This window comes from Rhea americana, unplaced genomic scaffold (genome assembly GCF_003343005.1).
Source record: "Rhea americana isolate MKP2758 unplaced genomic scaffold, rheAme1 scaffold_77, whole genome shotgun sequence".
Lineage (NCBI taxonomy): Eukaryota > Metazoa > Chordata > Aves > Rheiformes > Rheidae > Rhea > Rhea americana.
The window spans coordinates 863,234-884,670 of NW_028186945.1; the positions used below are offsets into that span (position 1 = coordinate 863,234).

Genomic DNA, 21,437 nt, shown 5'->3' on the forward strand with positions numbered 1-21,437 from the left:
CAAAAAGGTGCATGTGTGTCTGATTCAGTGCTATAGATCTGATTTCCTGTAAGTTGGTAACTGCAGCAGTTTCCATTTCCATAGAACTATATAAATATAGTTGTCTTATTGTGCTGCTTGTGTGAGGGTGATCTTTAGCGTCAGTTTACGTTGGAGAGGTGAAAGCAAAGAGGTTAAGTGACTTATTCAAGTGAATTAGTGGCAAAATTGAGATTAAGACCTGGGTTCATGCCACTAGAGTGCACTACTCCCCTCCTGCTTCTTATAAGAATGTTTAAATTTGCTCATAGGTGTATACCTCTCTGTGGTGTGAGATTTGCAAAATTGCAAAGAACTTGCTGAGCTATTGGGAGTTTCACWTTGGTCTTTTCAGGTGAAACTCCACTTCTACAGCTGTCTTACAATATTCTTATTATCAGACTCTTACACRTGTTATGGAATGGCAAAAAACGCTTGTAAACTGGCTTTTTGCCTCTGATAGAGTTTATTGGAGGTGAAAAGGGTACTTAAGAAAGAAAGGGTTCTTTATAGGTGAGTATAATTAAAGCAAGATCTTTAAAATATTATTATAAAGACTTTTCTTTTACTCTTTTAATGAAAGATAATTGACAATGAGATGATAATATTTTACGAAATAATGTAAGCATTCTTGGTTTTTTTTTGCACAGGTTTCCACTTGAGTGGCACAGTGACAGAGCCTGCAATGCAATCGGAGCCAGAAACTGTTTGCAATGTAGCTATCAGCTTTGATCGTTGCAAGATTACCTCAGTGACCTGTAGCTGTGGAAACAAGGACATATTTTACTGTGCCCATGTTGTGGCACTCTCTTTATACCGGATCCGCAAGCCAGATCAGGTCAAACTGCATCTTCCCATTTCAGAGACACTCTTTCAAATGAACAGAGACCAACTACAAAAATTTGTACAGTATTTGATCACAGTGCACCACACAGAAGTTTTGCCAACTGCTCAAAAATTAGCAGATGAAATTCTTTCTCAGAATTCAGAAATCAATCAAGTCCATGGTAAGTTTGATACCTGTCCTCCTTTTTTCTCATTCTTTGGTTTTGAGCTTTTTTTTGTGGCATTCACTTTCTGAAGTCCCTTCAACCTGAATTACTTTGATTGTGTGATATTTTCAAAAGAGGATTCTGTTGTTGAAACTTTGCTTTAAGATGCTCTGGAAAAGAGAAAAGAATTCATAATCAGTGAGACTGATGCCTGCAATTCTGTTAATATGTTGTCTGATTTACTTCGTAGTTGTATTTTCCTGCTAGGAAAGCTGTGTGTATGTCTTTGTATAGCCAACTATCTTGCAGTCAACTTACCAACTGCATCTTTTAGTTGTTTTGTTCTTTTAAAGCTAATCTTTTGACAATTTGATTGTGTAATTTTGTTTAATGGCAAAGTATAAAAGCAAGCGGGTGTTACTGTTTTTTTCATTCATTAAATATGCATTTATTATCCTTTGGGGTTTTGTTTCTATATGAAGTSAGGAGAAATGTAAATCCTGTATTTCAGTATTGTTTTCCTATTACTTTTGCAGCAGTCTTGTAGCATCAGCCAAGGTCTTGATCTTTCTGCTCTTTCTGCAGAATGTAGTTTTAATGGCTTTCAGTTTCTTGTGCTGAACTTATGTCTGTTAAAGGGTGATGACTGTGATTTGAGGCTTCTGAGGTGRCTGTTTATGCTGGACTAAAAGTGGGTAATTGAGGATTTGAGTTGACCCAGYTAGTTTCTTAAAGTCCTGTGTTTATGTAAGGTCAGCTGATAGAATGTCCTCTTATGTGACCAGTGCTATAACTCTACATACAGTTTAGAGGGAAAGAATAAGTAATTTAAATGAAATCTTTTTGTTTGTTCGTTTACAGCAAGAGCTGTTATGTGTTAGTTTTTTTTTTTAATGGGATGACCACTCTTCTAGAAAATTTGTAATACAAGTACAATCAAGCTGCCTAATATTAGAGGAGGAAAAACGTACATGTTCGTGAGACACAATATGGATAGAAGAAGCAAATCTTTCTGGTAGCAGGGCTCATCTGCAAACTGGCACATCTTCGTATGTATGGTCCAGTGTCTGCAGGCAGTACTAGAAGTAGTCCTTGAGGATAGTAGTGASGGGATATGCAAAGGGAACAGAGTGCTGTTGCAAAGCTTTGTAGTGATGATGGGAAACTTTGTTCAAATGTGACTGAATAGGAAGCCTACAGAAGGAATAAAAATAATCATTGCATGGTGGAATTTGGGCTCAAGATGAAGCCAGGAAGGTGAKTTTCAGAAGCAGTGTTCTTTTATTGGCTCTGGGGAGGTGGCCAGGGCTGCACCTTTAATMGTTGCAGAACATAATGAGAAGGTGGATGGCAGAGCTGTCTGGGAGTGGAAAGGAAGGGAAGTTAAAGCAGATGGAGGACATGAAGCAATAGAGGAAGATGCTTCAGATATGAAAGTTGAAGGAATGTGTAGTGTGAGAATTTTAATAGCCTGAACATAAGGAATTGAGAGGAAGGAAAGAACAATTATGCTGTGTGTGCGTGAGCAGCACAGAGAAGATACACAGTTGAGAGGGATTAGAAAAGGCTGGGAGAAGACAAAGGTAGGAGAAGAAAGGCTAATGGCTATATATGACTATGTTAGCTATTGTAAAGCAGGAAGGGAAACAACAAAGGCYGCTGTAGAGAGCCCTTAAATCTGGTCAACATTAACTCTAGTTATACTAATCAAAAGTGTGCTGATCTTTGTCAGTTATTCCCTTACTGTCAAAATAAGGAAAATACTTACTTTACTTGTTAGTATTTAGAAAAGATATTTAATGTTTAGATCACAGCCAAAATAGTAAAAAGAGTAAGAAAGCAAAAATTAAGTTGATCAGTTATGAACTTTCACAGTGAGTTTGAGAAGGGTGTTTTAAAAATATCCACAAAACTTAAACTTTTGTCTTAAGCTCCATGATACTTTCCTAGTCATTGAGATTAATTACTCTGACTGTTCATGTTTCTTAATAAAATACCATAAACTAAACTAGAAAATCTAGACAGCATAAAAATAAAATGCTRTTACCAGTGAAAAGCTGAGTTACAAAAAGATCTAAAGTTTTCTGTTCTTCCTCTTGAACTCTCATAAAAATATAGTCTTATTTTTAAAGTGTTTGCTGTGCTAAAATAATACAAGATTCTTTTATAGCAAAAGTAACCTCTGATTGCATAGTAAGTAAGCATTCTTCTGAGATTCATGCTGTGGTTATTTTGATCTCTAGTCCAATTTTTTGAATTAAAAAGCTACTCAGAAGAAGTCCACTAATAGCATACATTGAACACAAGATCACTATTCATTTTGTCGTATCTCTTGTGCTGCTGCTGTTCTGTTTGTAATACCAGACTGTCTTGTAGACTTCTCTTCCTTTGGACAGTTTAACCTCACTAAACCATTGATTGAACAGAAATTATATTAAACACTGCCTGAAGGCACAGGTAAGTAAGAGGAAAAACTTGCTTRTAGAAACTTCCTTACGAAAGTAAGAGGAGACCTGTTGCTGAAATATGAAAAATAGCCTTGATCAAAGGTAAGTCCTGAATCTATAGCTGGATGAGAAAATTATCTTCAGTGTTACCTAGTGGTTCTTTTTGTTATATATAGTTATATATAATGTCTGTTTTTCACTAGTGATGACTGTACTAATTCTTATCATTCCAGTAATAAGTCAAACAAATGAGGTACTTTTTATTGCTGTCTAAGARTGATCTATGACTTTCAAGAGCTTTGACCACAGCATTTTTGTTGACTTGCTTTATGAGCTGGCTAGGGAGATGGAATAACTGTGCAGTCCTTTTCCTTTCACAAAAGTTAAATTGGATAATTGGTCATTTCTTCAAATTTTTGTCTTATGCAACATTTGATGACTGGTTTTGGCCACCTCACTCTGGAAGAGGTTACTGGGGGACCTAGTGAAGTGACTTACACTGACACAGATTTTGAGATGACAAATCCGTTTGAGTTCCTCGGTGGATACAAGTGATGCAGTGTCCATTCTTACTTCCTGACTGAGGCTCGCTCCAGGGAAAAATAAGGGGATGCTGCTAGAAGTGGAGGAATGTTATCTGTTCACTAACTTCTTCAGAGAAGCTGACTGATATGTTGGAAACTCTCTTCTGTCTTTGCCGTGCTAATTTGCACTTAGTAGTGATTGCCTTGCAAGTGGCTTTCTGGATGTGTTCAGCACACTAAAGCACTTCCTATATTTGAGAAGATAGGTTGCATCCAATTTTCTTGTGTAACGCTCTAGTTGCTGCAACTGTGCATGTTCCTGATGGTCTCAAACCTGGAGAGCTGTGGGGTCATAGCTGCCTGGGAAGACCACGGGGGATATCGATGCTGATTCCCTGGTAGTCTGCGCTCACACGCTGCYGGCTTCAGGCAGCGCTGCTGGTCGGGATGTGGCCCGGCCGAGCTCCCACCCTGGAGCTGAGGCGAGGGGTGGGCTTTCGGGCTGGCCGCAGGACATGCAGCGTGGYGGGCTGTCACGTTAGCTGGCGTTGCTGTCATTTATCGTTATGTGCAGAGCGGAAGGGGGGCTGCCTTTTGCTTGCAGAAGTACAGCCTAACGATCCAGTTCCTTTTGTTTTTTTTGTTTTAAGTCATACTACTTTTTTTCCTTGGGTTTTTAATGCTGCTTTTGTGATCTCTAAACTCTGTCACTTTGTGATAAGAAACCAGATGCAGACGAGCTGAAATGTARCAGGGAGGGACTGTAAGAAAAGGCGTTGGGTACGTCTCTCCTCCTGCGTGCCCTGAAGCAGAGGTGCCCAGGCAGCTGCATCTCCAGGCATGTTACAGGTGACCGTAACGTATGTAAAAAGAGCTCTCCTGGAGGCAAGTGGGGAGGAAAAAGCAACCAAAGATATCCAGATTTGTACTTTTTTTTTTTAAGGCCCTATTGCCTGAAGATTTCACTGTCTCGTGCAGTTCTGTACTGTAAGTCCCTAAGGGTAATCCCAACACACAGATGAATGGGTCTTAATCCAGACCTGGTGTATTTAATTGAAATGACACAGGTTTTTGGTGGGAAATTGTAGAATAGGGCTGAGCAACAGAAAACTGTATTGGTAATCTACTGGAATTCTTGAAAAGTGAAGAAGGGTGCTGATTACCATGAGAGCATATAAATTGTATAAAAGATTGATAGTCATGTGACCCTGTTAAACCAGCAAAACTGAGGAACAACTTTAAGAAAAGAATATGGGAAATGGCAGCTGGGTTTTCCTTTCAAGAAGCATAAATGTAAAGTGCTTTAATGCTTGGCATTAGACTGACTTGATCTGGATTTGGGAAGGAAGGAAGGCATGAGAGGTAAAATTGCAGATGAGAAAGAAAACTAGTCAAAACTAGAAATATTTTGGAAATCCAGGTTAGAGGTAAATTAGTGAAATGTAAAATGAAATTAAGGATTGACAACTGCAAGAGAGTATGGAAAACTATGAAATCTAGATTTTTAGGAAAGGTTTTGCAGATACATTAAAAGCATTAAAATATATTATTAAATTATTAAAATATATTTTATAGAAAATAAATCAAGATATTTTGTTCTAAGACGTGGAACATAAAGTAAGCGGACCCAATGAAAATACTGCATGCTTCTTTATACTAGTAAGGTATTTTTCCATCTACCACACACAAATGGACTTTGAAACTTAATGCTAATGTTTGTGAGACTAGGATTTTAGCAGGAGAGATTAGATACTTTCAGGAAGTAAGTTTATGCGTTTTGCTGTATATGCAGATGAAGGGGAAAAGGGAAGTGTTTGAAAACATCTTGAGGATTTGTTGCTTACTGTAGACTGCATTGTATTTACATTTTCTGGTATTAAAACTAGTTGCCTCACAGCAGTTGTTGTTTTTTCTTCAATGATGTGCATGGCTTAACAGGTACTATATTCCACCCAAGACTTCTGAAATTAAGTGCAAGATGAAGTGACTTATGTACAAACTTTGAACCATTTGGGGAATCAAAGGCATATTAATACTTTTTGAATCATTAATTTTATGATGTTTGATTTTTATAAACTTAGTGTACTTAGAATTATTCTAAACAATTATTATATAAAAACAATTATCATTCTGTTGTGAGTCAGTGTGCAGCAACCTTGCTCTGTAGCTGTGACCATTCAATCTTTGCATAGTACTCACTAAGTCATGCTTTTTATTTGTAATCTTTTCCCATATCTCCTTAATGCTGACACGGGATGACATTTAATAAAATTTAACTGATCTACAGTTCATTTGTATACTTAAGGTCATAAGATTTTCATAAAATGAAGTTAAAAAATGCAGTATTGCTATGAGTAAGTAATTTGATGCAATTTCATTTGAAGCTGAAAACAATGTTGTGATACTTCAGAAATAAGGGTCAGAGAAGCAGTTTGTCTTACAGACTTTGTTCTATTGTCATTTTATCCAAATTACACTGTTGATCTGCTCCGGAGTAGTTTGCAGCTTAGGCTATTTTTAGGCTATATTCTATCCACTCCTGATACAGGTTTGAAAGAAATGTCAATGACCTGTACTTTGTTTCTATTTACTTTTCTTTTAAAAGTTAAGTTTTCCAAATACAACAAAGCTTCTTGAATACAGTTGTTGATTTTAAAAGCAGTTGCTCTTAAAATTGCTATCTAAATGATGAAAGTCTGTTAATTTTTTTTAAATGCTTCTGCAGCTGAGAACTTGGGAGTAGATTCTTTTTAACATGTAACATGTTAGGACCATAAATTATAAAGGGCTCAACCTCCTTTTAAAAATTGTATTCAGGTGTATGTTTTCACAAAAAAATGTGTGCAGTATTCCTGCTTTGATTGTTAAGATTGTATAGATGTTTTAATTTTCAGTAATAGAGTATGAGTGAAAATGTGTGGCCATATCTATATACTTAGGATAAAGATTTTATTTAATGTGTTTAACTGTCTGTAGGTACATCACGTAAAACCTATTTCAGAGACCAGTCGTGACAGAAGTTAAAGCCAGAGGTTGGGGGGAGGAAGATTAAATGTGAGTGTCTATAAACTGACACTGTTTAATTACAGGTTTTAATATTTAGTATAATTATACAGAGCTTTTCACTTTCATAGTTCAAATGTGAACTAATCATCCTCATGGCACCCTCTGAAACATGTAAGTAATATTTATGCCCAGTTTACAGATGGGGAAAGGGAGTCGGTCTTAGTGACAAATCGTGTTGTGGAGATTAAATTCAGATGTGCCCACGCTGTGTGCGGCGGCCAAGCCGCCCTTGCAGACCCGGGGCCTCGTGGCACTCGGAGCCACGCGGGATCTGAAGCAAAGCCACCGTCTTCACGACCGAAACTTTAGATTTTCCTGGTTTTGAGCTTGACCCTTCTTGACAGTTGTCATCGAGCTTCTTGTCTATCAGCCTGGTGCCGTGTCTGCAAAAGAAGTGTCAGTTTAGATATCCTGTCCCTTGGTCCAGGCTGAAGTGCAYATGTGAGTGGGAGAGGGAAAAAAGCTACCTCAACAAATGTTTACCTTGTGGTAAGTGGACTGAGGAGTCTTGCAAAGTGCACCCGCAGCGCAAGTGCTGCGTGGGCAGGGGGACGAGGCTGCCCGAGCGCACCGCAGGACTGCTGCTGGGGGTTCGGGCTCATGCCTGCTGGGACACGCGATCTCCTCGCCTCCTTCCTCCACCGCTATTGCAGGAGACTGCTGGCTCTGGTGGAAGAGTAGTGAGCTGTGACTGTTGCTGGGGCCTGTAAACTGTGYACTGAAATTTCTTCATATATCCTAATTTTCTAATGAACAAATTTGATTAAACAGTGCAGCCTAAATACAATCTTATGGAAAAAACGACTTTGAATCAGAAGTACTGTACWGCACTGAACAGCATCTTAAAGCTCAGACCCTTGGCTTGTTAACTTCAGACCCTTCGCTTGGTACCTCCTCTAACCTACTGGCATGAAAGTCATGCTGGCGCAAGTGTAGTGAGCTGAGCCCTTAAAGTATTTGGGATCATGGCAGCAATGTTAAAGGTAATGTTTTCAWCATTAATAAATAAAAGAGTCAAGAGGAGGCCTGGGGGAGGTGACAGGGAGGCAAAGCAACTGGCCTGGGATGATGGGCACCCTTGYTCCAATAAGGGAACGCTGCTGTTAAACAGTCTGCAGTAGCTATGTTGAAATTTAACCTTCTAGCACAAACTGACCAATGAGCTTTTGATAAAATGTAAACAGTTAYGGAAGGAATTTTGTTTTTTTCCCTAAATAGAGAAGCTTAGCTGAAGAATCTTGGGCTATTTTTACTACAATTTAGAAGTAGCCATACTGAGATTACTTAAAAGTAAATCTCCATTGAAGTAAGGAGTAAAATACATTATTTTGCATGTATATATTTAAATATTTCCTTTTCACAAGTCTTTTCTGTGTGTTTTAGAGCAATGAAATATTTAAACTATTTGCAAGGTGATACTACAAACCTGGGTCTGTGCAACAGCTGCACTGCTTGTTCTCATGTGGCTTGATTTCCCTTTTTATCTTGTTCTCTGCAGCTGAAGACTTACCAGCATGTGTTACATGTAGCTGACTGAATTGAGAGCGCCTTAAAACTAATATAGTAACGATGGAAATATTCACAGAATGAGGAAGTTTTTCATTCCTTAGGTTTTRTACTGTCTGGGGCTCAATTTCTGTCTTTAGAGACACTCTTATGGTTCCTGTGGAAGGCAGGAGTGTTCTTTCACATCTTCAAAGACATAATTTCTTATTAGTCTAAAAATATATTTAAGGACAACACCAGTGCAGCATTCCCCATTCCCAGTTGGAGGTTCTTAAGTTGGAGGCAAGTTTTTTTTTTTTTTTTTTTTTTTTTTTTTTTTTTTTTTTTTTTTTTTTTTTTTTTTTTTTTTTTTTTTTTTTTTTTTTTTTTTTTTTTTTTTCTTTCTCAGCAACTAGTGGCTGCATACAAGACAGCTCTCTGACCCTTGAAATCTTCCAGCTGTATTTTCACTGAATAAAGATTGCACTGTTACCTGCAACCACCCAAAAGCTTTACCTGCATGGCAGAGCTGCAATTGTGAAATGAATGATTAAATCAATAGAGTCGATGTTTAATTCTTGTAAAAACTGAGGAGTTTTAGCTATCTCTTCTTTTCAAGTTCTCAGGACTTGTTTGGATGCAAGTTTTTGCAAATCTGACTGTTTAGTTTTCCTTCCCCAGCAGTAGTTACCTTTTAATATTGATTATATTAAATAATTGAGTATACAGGTAATGTGGCTTGGGATTTAAAGGTGATATATTGTGTAACATGGTTCTGTTTCTAACATCTAGAAACCTAACAGAGATAAAGATTGTATCTTAGAGGGAGTTCAAACATTTCAGCAAAAGCAGATGCTTTGTCCTGATTAGTGTGTGTTGATTACATACGTTTAATTTCTGTATGAAAAATTGTACCTTTAAATCCTGGCCTAAGGAAGTTCCATAAAGTGCAACAAACCCCAAATCCTAATTGTCAAGTTAACTTGAGTCTAGGGTATGCTTAAAATACCTTACACTTGCTATGGTGATGCATTAACTTAAGTTTTTGTGGCAGTCTAAGAAGTGCTCTTCAACCATTTTGTTTGAATACCTCTTAAAAAAAAAAAAATCCAGTTGAGGTGCAAGCTTCTTCATAAAGAAATATGTAGATTGCTAGATAGTGCAAAAACTTGTTTTAGTTAGTTTTGTCAGCCCTTTAGAAGAGGCCCCAAGTGGAAAATCGCTGATCTCAGCTGTAAAACTTGAGTTAGAGCAACCAGCCAGCAAAAGCAGCTAGCTAGAGCAAAAGCCAGAGAACTTCCTGGTGTAAATCCAGTCACTCTTTAGTTTGCAGTGGGCTATAATAATCAAGGAAGAGTTAAGTAGAATTAACTCAGTGATAATAAGATCACCTATGCACAAATATTCCTTCAAAAGCACCACACTTTTGCACAGCTGTGATTTTTATTTATGGTAGGAAATGGCTTTAGTGCTTTAAGACATTGGATTTGTTTGGGGATTTTTTTTTTGCCCTTTGTTTAGCTTTGCAGCGCTGTCACAGTTCAGAGGCATTGAGGTGATGATTTTCCTTATGCTCATCAATAGAAGTGCTCACTATCAATCATGTACTCCTGAGCAAGATTGTTAAAGGAATAGGAGTTGCACAGGTGTTTGGGGGAGCGTGGTTTTAATATCACAGTTATAGAAATACTATACTAAGTGTAATTTGCCATGTAAAACTTTTTCCTCAGCAGCTGTATTAGAAAAAAATCTGATTTTAATATTAAAAATAGTTTGTTTATATGCCATTTTCTAGGTTGTCATTTCTTCATAGGCTACTGAGGAAAAATTTAAATCTATTTTAAAGACTATTTAGATTGAAGCCAAGACATCCAAAACAATACAGAACACATCTAAAAAGCTCTGCATTACTCCTCCCTTGGGCCCATGAACCTCTAATCTCTATATAGATTGTAAAGTTTTTTTTTTTCTTGCTGTTTTGCAGGTGCTCCTGATCCAACAGCAGGTGCTAGCATAGATGATGAAAACTGCTGGCATTTGGATGAGGAACAGGTCCAAGAACAGGTTAAACTCTTCCTCTCTCAAGGTGGATACCATGGATCAGGGAAGCAGCTCAATTTGCTTTTTGCAAAGGTTTGTTGAGTATTCTAAACCTTATCTTTTTTCTGTATTTTCCTCCCCTCTAGTCAGTCTATACTTCGTAGTGTTCTTACTCAGAGTTCAGTTGTCTAAGTYTTGGGAACATGAGAGCAGGTTAATAAGTTGTCCTACATCGATGGACTGCGATATGAGGTATTTTGAGATTAGTTTAAGGATTTGAAGTAACATTTCAACCATCTTCAGCTTTGTTGTTTTCTTCCTCCTCACCTCCAAAATCTGAGAGAAATTGGTACGATAATCTTGCAGCAGTTTGCATAACACACCAGTGGATTACTTGTGGAAGAGTTTAAAGAGTTGCAATGGCGTACTGAAATCCAAAGTCATTGTTAAAATTGGGAAGGCAGACTAGTTTTTCAAAAATTTGGTTATATTAATTGTTTTACTTCTTATTTAGCAAAGATATAGAATGTTTAACACTGCAGCATGTTGTCTATTTGCTTTTTTTTTTCAAGTTTGTATTAAAAAACTCATTTTCTAGGTGCGAGAGATGCTAAAGATGAGAGATTCAAATGGAGCTCGCATGTTGACATTGATAACAGAACAGTTCATGGCTGACCCTCGTCTATCGCTTTGGAGACAACAAGGAACTGCAATGACTGACAAGTATAGGCAGCTCTGGGATGAACTGGGTAAATGCACAGACTTCARTCATCTAGGTGTTCATGTGTATAATGGAGAAACAAATATTTGGGGGAGCGGCAAAGCTTTATTGTGGTACTAGATAAGACAGATGGGAGGTTTCTGCACATTTGCTTGTTCAGTTAAGGCTGGGTGAAATTCAATTTCTGATCTGTYGCATGAGAACATAGCAGTGGAAGGAAAGGAAGCATGGTAAGAAAAAAGTACAATTGAAATGGGTTGTAAATGACCTTGAACTAAAAAGAATCAAACAAAAAGTAGCAATATCTATACAAMTGAGGGTAAGTACATAAATCAGTAACCAACAGGAAATGTTAAGGAAGAAATCTCTTCATCACTAGAGAAGGAGAGAAGACAAAGAGAATATTTGTTAAAAGTATGAGAAGGTACTCAACAGAAGAAGATACAACAAAGGAGGGCAGAAGTCCATTACTGAGCAGGGAAGGAGATCAAATAAGGCAGAGTTAAAATAATTCCTGCTTTCCAGCAAATGTTAATTGTGACAGAATACACAACTAAGCTCTAGAAGAGTTAGAGGAACAGGGGCAGTAATGGGAATAGAATATTTAACATGGTAAAGTCTGATACTTTRAAGTATTCCAGAAACTAGCTAACAGAGTTCAAACTATTTGCAACTGCTTCAGAAGTTCTGAAAATCTGTGAGAATTTGTGACAGTAAGGGGAYGTTTAAAACTGTTTAAAGGTAAATGTCGCCGATTTTTTTAAAGAAGGGTAGGTGGCAGTAAGTTACAATAGACTACCAGCATTGCTTTCATGGAGTGTAAGGTACTGGAACAAACTACTAACCTGYTGGTGTGTAAACATGCAGAAGGTAACAGTGACAAATGATGGCTGGAATTATTTAAAATTTAGCAGTAAATYTAATTTCTTTCTCTAAAAGATAATTCACTGAGTGTATGAGGGAAGGGATTAATGTGGTRTATGTTAGCTGTAGTAAAGTTTTGGATGCTGTTGTGGAGACTTTCTCAAAGTAAACTGAAGAAAAACAGCCTGAACAGAATTGTCTTGTGCTTCATGGAACCTGGAGTAGTTAGCTGTGCCCCTACTCAATCTGGAAGTACGCTTCAAGTCTAGTCTTACAGCAGTCTGTCTTCACCCATGTTCTGGTCAATATTTTTATTCTTGACTTAGGCAGAATGGAGTATGTATATAAAACTTACAGATGATGCGCCATGGGATAAATTGTAAACACTGAAAGAACCAAAAATCAAAATGAGCTTAATAAATTTTAGAGGTCCAGAATTGAGTTAAATGAAATTAAATAAAAATAAGAGTAAAATGCTTTATTTAGGATGGAAAAGTCAAAAGCAGAACTTGAGTTTTCCACTTGTAAAGATTAAAGATGACCATAATTAATTTCCCACTGTTTAGTGGGGTTAAGACTGGATAGAATCTGTTTAGCACAAATTATGTTTACTCAGAATGATGTGTTAGGCGAGTAAAGCACGGGTTGTGTAGCTGAAATTGTAGACTTATGAGGTAGAAGCTTTCAAGTCAGCTGGCAAAACTCTGTCAGAGAGTCTAGGTATTAAATTTGAAATAGAATAGTGTTAACCCTTCTAGCATGCCATTTTTGTGATCTTGGCTTGGCATGGAGTGGGGAGGAAGGGGAATAGTACCTTTTGCCACTCATGGCACATGCTTAGACAGACATAAACACAGCAAAATTGTATCCTTCTGAAAACTGAAGGGTCTCATGCTTCGATGCTTATGTGGGTTGAGCTGGTAGGTGRTGGGAGAGACAGAAATGTGTTCTCCATCTGTTACCTGTAGCAGTCTTACCACATGCTGCCAATAAACATAAAAGATTTTGATAAATTGTCTTAGTGGCTCCTCTTCTTGTTTCATCAGTTCCATATTAACATCATCTCCTTGACAGCATCCACCTGAAGGTGGAGGAATTGGAATCTCTCTGCCTGCAGGATCAAATAACCAATATTTCACATTAATTGGATTGAGTAGTTTACCTTTGTTTCATCAGTGTATTTGCACTCCCAAAAAGCTGCAGTGCARATTTCCAGCCTCATTATTACCTCAGCCACTGCGTTTGTAGTTTTAGGAAGTCCCTGCTACTTCAGTCCTGAACTGCTCTACCTCCTGCAAAACTATCATAATATTTTGATCTTGTACTACAGTTTCCATTACAAATGCATTTCAGCCCACTTCAGGCATGCGGTAGGGTAAAGGCAGAACAATGACTGGATAATGTAACTTAGTTCGTCCATCTCCAGTTGTAGGCCTTGTGTTTATGCTGCTAAATTGCTCAATTCTTCCCCACATTGGTAGGATTCCTTCTACTGGTGCTTAGTAAGTTCTGTAAAAATTGCAATTAACTGGATGAGTCTCTTCAACTTGACTCTTACCTTGTGTGAAAAGTACAAGCTACTGCCATGTTTTTGCTGTAATTTCACCTAAAAGGTAACCCTTTTTCAAAGTGAACATGCTTCTCTAAATAAACATGAATGTTCAAAGGGCCAAGGAGGTGTTAGGGCAGACCAGAGTTACAATAACAAACTGCAGAAGGAGGAGCAGAATRTTCCTGCAGACCAAAGACCTGGGCCAGTAGTGGCAGAGATAGCTCAGATGTGGGCTGAGGGGGTGGGGATATTGTGTGCTAAAATGTCTAGTTTCTACCTGGTTGCCTCCTCCTAGGATGTGACTAAAATATCAATAAATGGATTGGGACGGGGTTTACATACTTACCTTTTTGTATCTGCTCAGAGTAATCTGAGTTTGGCATTTATCTATGTTTTTTAAAAAATTGTCTTAGCTGTGGTCTCATTTATTTCCCAGGTAGTTAGGAATTTTACAGAGGATTTTAGCACAGGTAAAATATGTAAATCTAGACTTAGTAAAGGCCTGTTTGCTTACCTTGGGCTACTGTCTGCCRACCATTAGGCATATGGCTGCTTTGTCAGGTTCATCTTGGCTTAGGATTTTCATCATACTTAAATATCTTCAGCTTTGCTTCTTGATTGGGTCACTTGAGCCATTCATTAAAGCTTAACTGATACTTCCTCTTGGCATTGGTTATTGACAAGGACACATTGAACTCTGATCAGAGTTCCTGCTTCACGACTAGTGTGAGCCTCACCATTTTCTAAGAAGTCACTACAAGTAATTCCATAAGCAATTTACAGTTTGTTAGCTATATATGTTAAGGTAGTGTGGGGTTTTTTTGGCTTTTAAAGCTTTTAGAAAAGGAAGAAGAATATCATAATTATGTTAAACTGATTCCTGTATTGTACCTCAAAGAATGGACTGAGCTAAAAGCTACTTCCTAGACTCCAGAGATGATACACTGGCAAGATCAAGATTACGGGTTGAAGCTGTAAGACTAGCTTATATACTTCTCATGCTAGAAGGATTTAGATGTGACTTCAATTATGCATTGGTGATCACTTCCAACTTGGAACAGTAATATAGGGATACACTGTGCAAAGTTTGATATTGAACTGAAATTCTTCGTTTTGTTGCTGTTTAAATGGTATCCCAGTAGGTAAATTTCACATGCTGATCTTTAGATGTTTAGCTCTCAATGACCATGGTATATATCAGAATGATTAATTATATGGAGCCCCTTGATCTGCCTTTTAATTAAATTGCATTGATAAGATGGAGGAATATGGAAATACACAGTAAATATCTGCTGATGGCTGATGAACAAAGATCTCTGATTTCAAGGAAAGGTCAGTTAACCTTCTTTGCACTCTGGAGTCCATGCAGTCTTCCTTTAGCAATAATTTTTAAATATTCATCTATAAAAAATTAAATAAGAGTTTCTTAYGATCTACAAAAGTGAACAAAATTCCTTATTAAAAGGGGAAAATTTGACTTTGTGCCCCAGAATGGGGATCATGATGGCTGCAAGGCTGTGCTTTGGAATTAAATGTTGAGAACTGCCAGATGCCAGACATCGAGAAGAGACCGAGTTTTGTCGGCAAATGGGATCTGCAAGTTAATTGGTGTTTTCTGCAGGCTTCTGGCTGTGAAATGAAATTGGAAGCCCTTTAGCCACATGGATAATACAGGACCTGAATACAAATGTCACATGTCACCATCAGGGCCCACTGTGAAACAATAGTGTTCCCACTCGAACACTGCGCCATTACAGATCATTTAAATATGGGGATTACATTTAAACTAAAAGCCCCATTTGCCTTTTACTGCAATTTAAATGTCCTCTTAGCAAAAGCTAAGTGACAAATTAAATGAAAAAAGTGCCCACATTTTTAAAGCTGTAATGCAAAACAACCTTTTATTGCTTCTCATGTGCCACGAATGAATCATTATACTTGTCAACCCTAAACCAAGCCATAATTGGAGCAGCTACTGTTATCAAAGCGGGGCCGCTCTTGTGACAGCTTAATAAAGCTGAAACTGTTAAATTAAATCCCAGATGCTTAATCTGATGAAAGCAGTCAAGTAGAAGAATCTAAGACAAGTATCTACTGCTTGGTGGAGTGATGGCGCCCARCAGCTTGTCAACACGTAGATTACAGGATCAGATATATTTTTTTTTGTGAACTACCATTTTCAGTGTCTTTATATGCTCTTGCCTGCCTTTGTGGTGAAGCAACTTCACACAATTTGCATGTTTCAAAACAAACATTCCTATTAGATCTCCTCTATTTTGATATTTAAGAATCATTTTAGGGGGAGGGGAGCTGGGTTTTTTTTAAGTCAAGGAATATTTTCTTATGGAACAAAAATAAGATGTCTCTGTCCTGGGGAAGAGTGCACCCAGAAAACTCTTACAAGGTAGGCAGTGGATAATTGGCCAACATATTCTAGACTTTCCTCCTCCTGATCCTGATATCTGATTCTTGTATTTCACAGAGTTGAGARCTTAAAGGTAATCTGTGCTTCCAGGTGTGTACTCTCTCTATCTTAATGCATAAGCTTTTCCTGTCTACTTCAACCACTTGTTGGTATCTAATGTTTTTAAGTGTAGGAGCCTCTTGTAATATTGCCGTGAGCCTCATTCGTGGCATAATGCTTTCAGGGGCGACACTCTCAAAAGCCTTTGTTATGCATACTAAATGAGTTGTTCTTGTAAAGGCATTTCTTAAGTGGAATAACATGTCTTTGCTTAATGCATTGCCTTGGTAGTTTTTCACTACCACTGTGCCTTGCTGCGGGTTGCTTTTTCAGTGTAGGAACATTCTGGTGGTCTAATTAGAAGTCATATTTGCTGATACTTTAGCCATTTTTTGGATCAGAGTGATACCTCTGTATGTTAATATTTAAAATATCATTTACAAAGTCATCCTGCAGAGAAATAACATATTTGTCTTTTTCCTGAAGGAGCGTGCCTGAACTTTTATTAGTAACTTAGCTTCTCATCTAAACTTAATTTAAAACATCAAATTTAAGCAAGGGATCATTATGAATTAGTTAAGAAAGATTAAGTTACTATTTTACCATGAGCAAACTAATGTTGAGTGTTAAATAATGTGGATTTTTTGTTCAGAAAACACTGACGTTTTCAGATAGATGTTTATATTCATTTCTGGAAATTACTAAGATTCTTTTAGCCTTAACTAAATGAAGCTATTCTCCATCTATATTTCTGTCTCGGGCATTCCTTCCCTTTGCAATTAGAGAGACAAAAGTTGTATGAATGGGACATGCCAGCTGTTCTAAACAGATTATCTCTGCTTAGTACTTAAGGGAAGGGGGAAAAAAAGGACAAAAGCAGCTAGGGTTGTTGCCAGTATGCCCCTAGAGAAATTTCTTCCTGATGCCAGATTTGGTGACTACTTCAGTGTTGCCATGAAAAAATATCACTAAAGTTAAGCATTCATTACACTTTTTGCACTCTAATACCATTTTTTCTAGAGCTGCATAAATTAGTGCAATCCCTTTTTAGAATCATCTTTACAGCAGAAACATTTGCTTTTCCCCATGTTCTACGGTATTTCTAAAATGGTACAGTGAGGCTGTAAATCTCAAATTTGAGTGCCAAGCTTATATCCATATTTAGATGATCTCTTTGGGTTCCTGAGGTTCTAATTGAATCATGTTCTGCCTTAAAATTGGTAAGAGTGCAAATGCCCTGCACCTTTAGAAAATGAAATTACTTTAATCTAAACTAAGAAAGCAATTTTAATCAGTAGTATTATAATATCTTAAATTCTTGGTCTTGGAGTGAAAGCTATAGAAACATCTATGTTTCAAAGGAGATGGGATGCACCATGCTTTGTGTGGTTTCCCTTGGTCTTTTGTCATGGGATTTCTAGGTGGAGTGGTATCTTACATGCACTTTTGTCTGCAGCTGTGTCATTTCCTGCAGGCTACCCTTGCTTAATTGATAATCCTTTTCATACCATTAGTTTTTTGAGTCTTAGCTGTATGGCTGCCATACAGTTATGAGAAGTCTATGCCTTTGGTTCACTGACATTCAATTCCATCTCCTCTTTCACAGAATATATTGTTAATATGTGTCAATGTATTTCAATGACTTATGCCATTGGAGACACTAAATTAACAGTATTTCTGAGTTAGCATCACAAGACAGTTTTGCTGCTCTAAGGCCTGAGTTATGGATGACAACTTAAAGAAATTGCTGTCGTGGCCCTACAGTGTCTCAATTGTTGCTGTCACCTTCATTTCCCCTGTGACTGAAACCAGTCCGCGATTCTGCAAAAATGAGTTCTGTCCATCTTCTCTGAGGATGATTTCCTTCCTTTTTCATTATAAGCAGCAGAAGATTATTGGCATCTGTCATAACACTATCTGAACTGAGGGTGCATGTGGTTCTGGTATGATAGTCAGCGGGAGCTATTTGCAAAGAGGGTATTCTTTCCTGTGGTAAAACTGCATTTACATGATTTGAAGAATAATGGTGGAAGTAATTACCTTTAATCTATAAACATAGTCTTAGGGGTTTATTTTTGGTGCTGTATAGAAAGCTTGGTTCATGTGGATGAAGGTACTTTGTCAATAGGAGCCAAATTTCTTCAAGAGTCTGCTTTAAAACATTTTTTAAGAAGTTTTTATTTGTAAACTGTTGAATTGATTTCCTTACAAAAGTTCTGAAAAATTGTTCTGTTCTAGAGCAGGTGCAAAACTCATTGCAGCTGTATCTGTGGGATCATGACTTCCAAGATTAAGATCAGACTTCTACTATGAGCTCAAATTAATACTTAGCATTATTTTTTTCTTTTCTCCTAGTTTTTAKTTTTAATACCTCAGTAAGATTAAACTGTCATTTATTTTTCTTTTATCAGTTCTAGTAAATACTAGAGCTGGAGAGAAGCAATGTCTTTTGTGTCCTTGTGATATTTTCCAGTTTTCTTTCTTGAATGGATACTGTGAAAATAACAAAAATCAGAAAGGTAATTTAAAGTGAAAGATGCAAGAATCTCAGTGTGCTTGTGTTCATCAAGTAAGATGAAGGAGAATGATCTCCTTCATGATTTAAAAAAGCTACATAGAAAAATAACTTAGTAGCAAACGAAGTTCTACCAAGCAAACAAAAGGTTGGTAAAAATTGTAAATCAGGCTGGATAAATTTAACCTGAAATAAGCTTAGAATTTGGAGCCATGGTAACAAGCCAGTGGAATAGCTTACTAAGGGCTGTGCTAGAATCTCTTACTGGAAATTTTTAAAATTGAAATTACTGTTTTTTTCTAAAAGCTCAACTATCACTTTTGGACTTGAAACAACAGTTAACTCAGGGAATCTTAGACTATGAAGGAGGTCAAACTAGATATCAGAATGTGTTCTGGCCATTTATAAAGGTGTTTTTTTTTTAGTTAGGTTTTGTGAGTTTAATAGTGGTATCATATTTATTTTTTCTGTCCTTTCCTACTGTGCAGGTACAGGTGCAGCTACTGTGCAGGTACATACTTTCCTAATGTTTGAACTTACCCTACTTTTCTGTAAGATAAGAGTATTTTTTTCTCTTCTTCTTTTATGAAGATCTTGTTTGGTTGGACAAACTTCTCAAACTTTCCAGTAACTTTTATCTGAAAACAGATTAATTGTTGAGGATGTATTTGAACAAGTTATAATATTTGGTAAAATGTTTAGATTGTATTTTGGGCAAGAGCACACTTTGAGTTCACCATCTGGCTTTGAATATTGATAACTACTTAAAAAGCTTGTGAAGAATCATATGAAGATATTCATAAAGGAGTGTTTTTGTAATATTTACTATTTGTAATAGTATTAGCAATACTTTTATTTACTGTAAGCCAATGAATGAACATGGTTGTAGATATTAGGGAAGTTAATCAGTGAGTTTCATTTGCAGGTGCTCTATATGTTCCCCTGGGTTTGTGGACCTTATGGACAAGCCCTTGCCTTGTTATAATGATTAGAAGTGGTTATTAGGTGCCATTAATAAGAGGGGCAGCTAGTGGACTTGTGACAGATCCCTGGATGTTCTCGTGGAGAGACTATAGTCTCAGGCTATGATACTGTAAACTGCCTTTTGAATCAGTCTATGCTTATATGAAGCCCCCTGGTCAAGTGGCAGTGAGTGTTGAGTGTCTGCAAAGAATATAGCAGCTTGTAAGCCAAACTAAAACAGGCGTAACCTGGAACGAAGGGCTCATGCACAATGACAAAAGTACTTGGTTAGTTGCTATTTCTATTGTGCTAAAAATTGAAAAGATGGGAAAACCCAAGCCAAAGTCTTCATTACCTGACTCCCATAGTTCAGATGATGATAATTTAGAACAGAATCTCAGAATGCAAATGCCCATTTCCTTTCAGCAGGAAGCACATATGCCCTTAGCCCTTGGCACATAGATATGTGGGGAGAGAGAAGGGGGAGCTTAAGGAACTAGGAATTTTATGTCCCTGTGTTACACCTACGYTCCCTCTAACACACATTCAGAGTTCACTGTGCAGAAAGGCAATGATTCCCTCTTGCCATCAGTGCTGCAGGTAATCTATTGCATTAATCAGCTAGCTAGTGTGAAATGCATGGGGAGTGATTATACTATCATACACAATACAATCAGCATGAAGCACTTGTCAAGACCAATACATCAAAGTTTAATTCAGTAATAGAATGAATTAGAGCAAAATGAAACATTCTGTTCTCCAAGAAACACAGCACCCATAGCAGGATTTTTTTTTTCTTGAAGGCCGCAGAGAGAAACCAGAGTGCATTAAGGAATTGTTTTTATGAATAAAATTGCAACTTAGATCCAACTGAATACTGAGAGTACTTTTCCTTGGGGTTCTTACCGAGGAGAGAACAGCACTGAAGTGCTTTGCCTATCTTCACTGTTCCATAAAAGCAACTGTTTAATTGGAGCATTCTCCAGTGGGACTTCAGATTGTGCTTTGTTCTAATGGAGATCTCTTAGTGCCTGCAGGAGGGAGGTGGTTTTGCCAGTCATTCTGAAGGCACTTGTCCTTCTAGTTGAGAAGCAATAAATATCATATACTGCCTTCTTTGAGGTTTCCAAGTGGCTGTCCCAGTGAAAGTGTGTGTGTGTTTAAAAACCAGATGTAAACCACTTTAAAATCCTTTGCTGACACTTCTATTTTAAAGGGGTCATAGGTTCTGTCTCCTATGACTGTTTCTATTCTGGCACTTCCAATGCTGTAAAATGATGCTTTTGTAATAGAATTGATTAGGCTCAAATGGGGCACAGTGGCAAGTGTGCAGCAGTGCTGAAGCTGATTTGTCTGCTGCACAAAGGGAATGATCTTGATTACCTGGCTCCATTTTCTTTAAAAGGACAGAGTGCTACTAATTTGGCAGTTATAGGGTTCTATTTTGTTAATAACAGATTTGGATTAATGGGAAAGCAAAGAAATATCAAAGTAGATATGAATCCATAACTTGCTTATTTTAATTTTGCAAATGAACATATTGATCTTAAGTATATTAAATGTAAAATTCCAAGGCAAAGGCTAAGTGTCAACCTCTGATTACACTGGTATTGTAAATGAGGATATGCTGACCCCTGCTAAACTACATAGTAGCCCTGACAATATATCATAATATTTCTAGGAAAAGCAGGTTTCTTGGGAGGACTGTAATCAAACAGAATTGTAGGCTGAATCTTCACTCATGCTCAGTGTCCTAACCCCTGTTAAAGCTAGTGGTTTGGGACTA

General features: G+C 37.4%; 1 protein-coding gene across 1 annotated transcript in view; it reads left to right on the forward strand.

The window, feature by feature from the left end:
• The first annotated feature begins 672 nt into the window (after window positions 1–672).
• Window positions 673–21,437, forward strand: part of ZSWIM6 (zinc finger SWIM-type containing 6) — a 49,891-nt gene continuing 29,126 nt past the window's right edge. Inside the window, exons 1-3 of the mRNA XM_085322406.1 lie at window positions 673–1,025; window positions 10,517–10,665; window positions 11,171–11,321. Coding sequence (XP_085178532.1) covers window positions 704–1,025; window positions 10,517–10,665; window positions 11,171–11,321 — 622 coding nt within the window. The 5' untranslated portion in view covers window positions 673–703. The remainder of the gene's footprint in view (window positions 1,026–10,516; window positions 10,666–11,170; window positions 11,322–21,437) is intronic.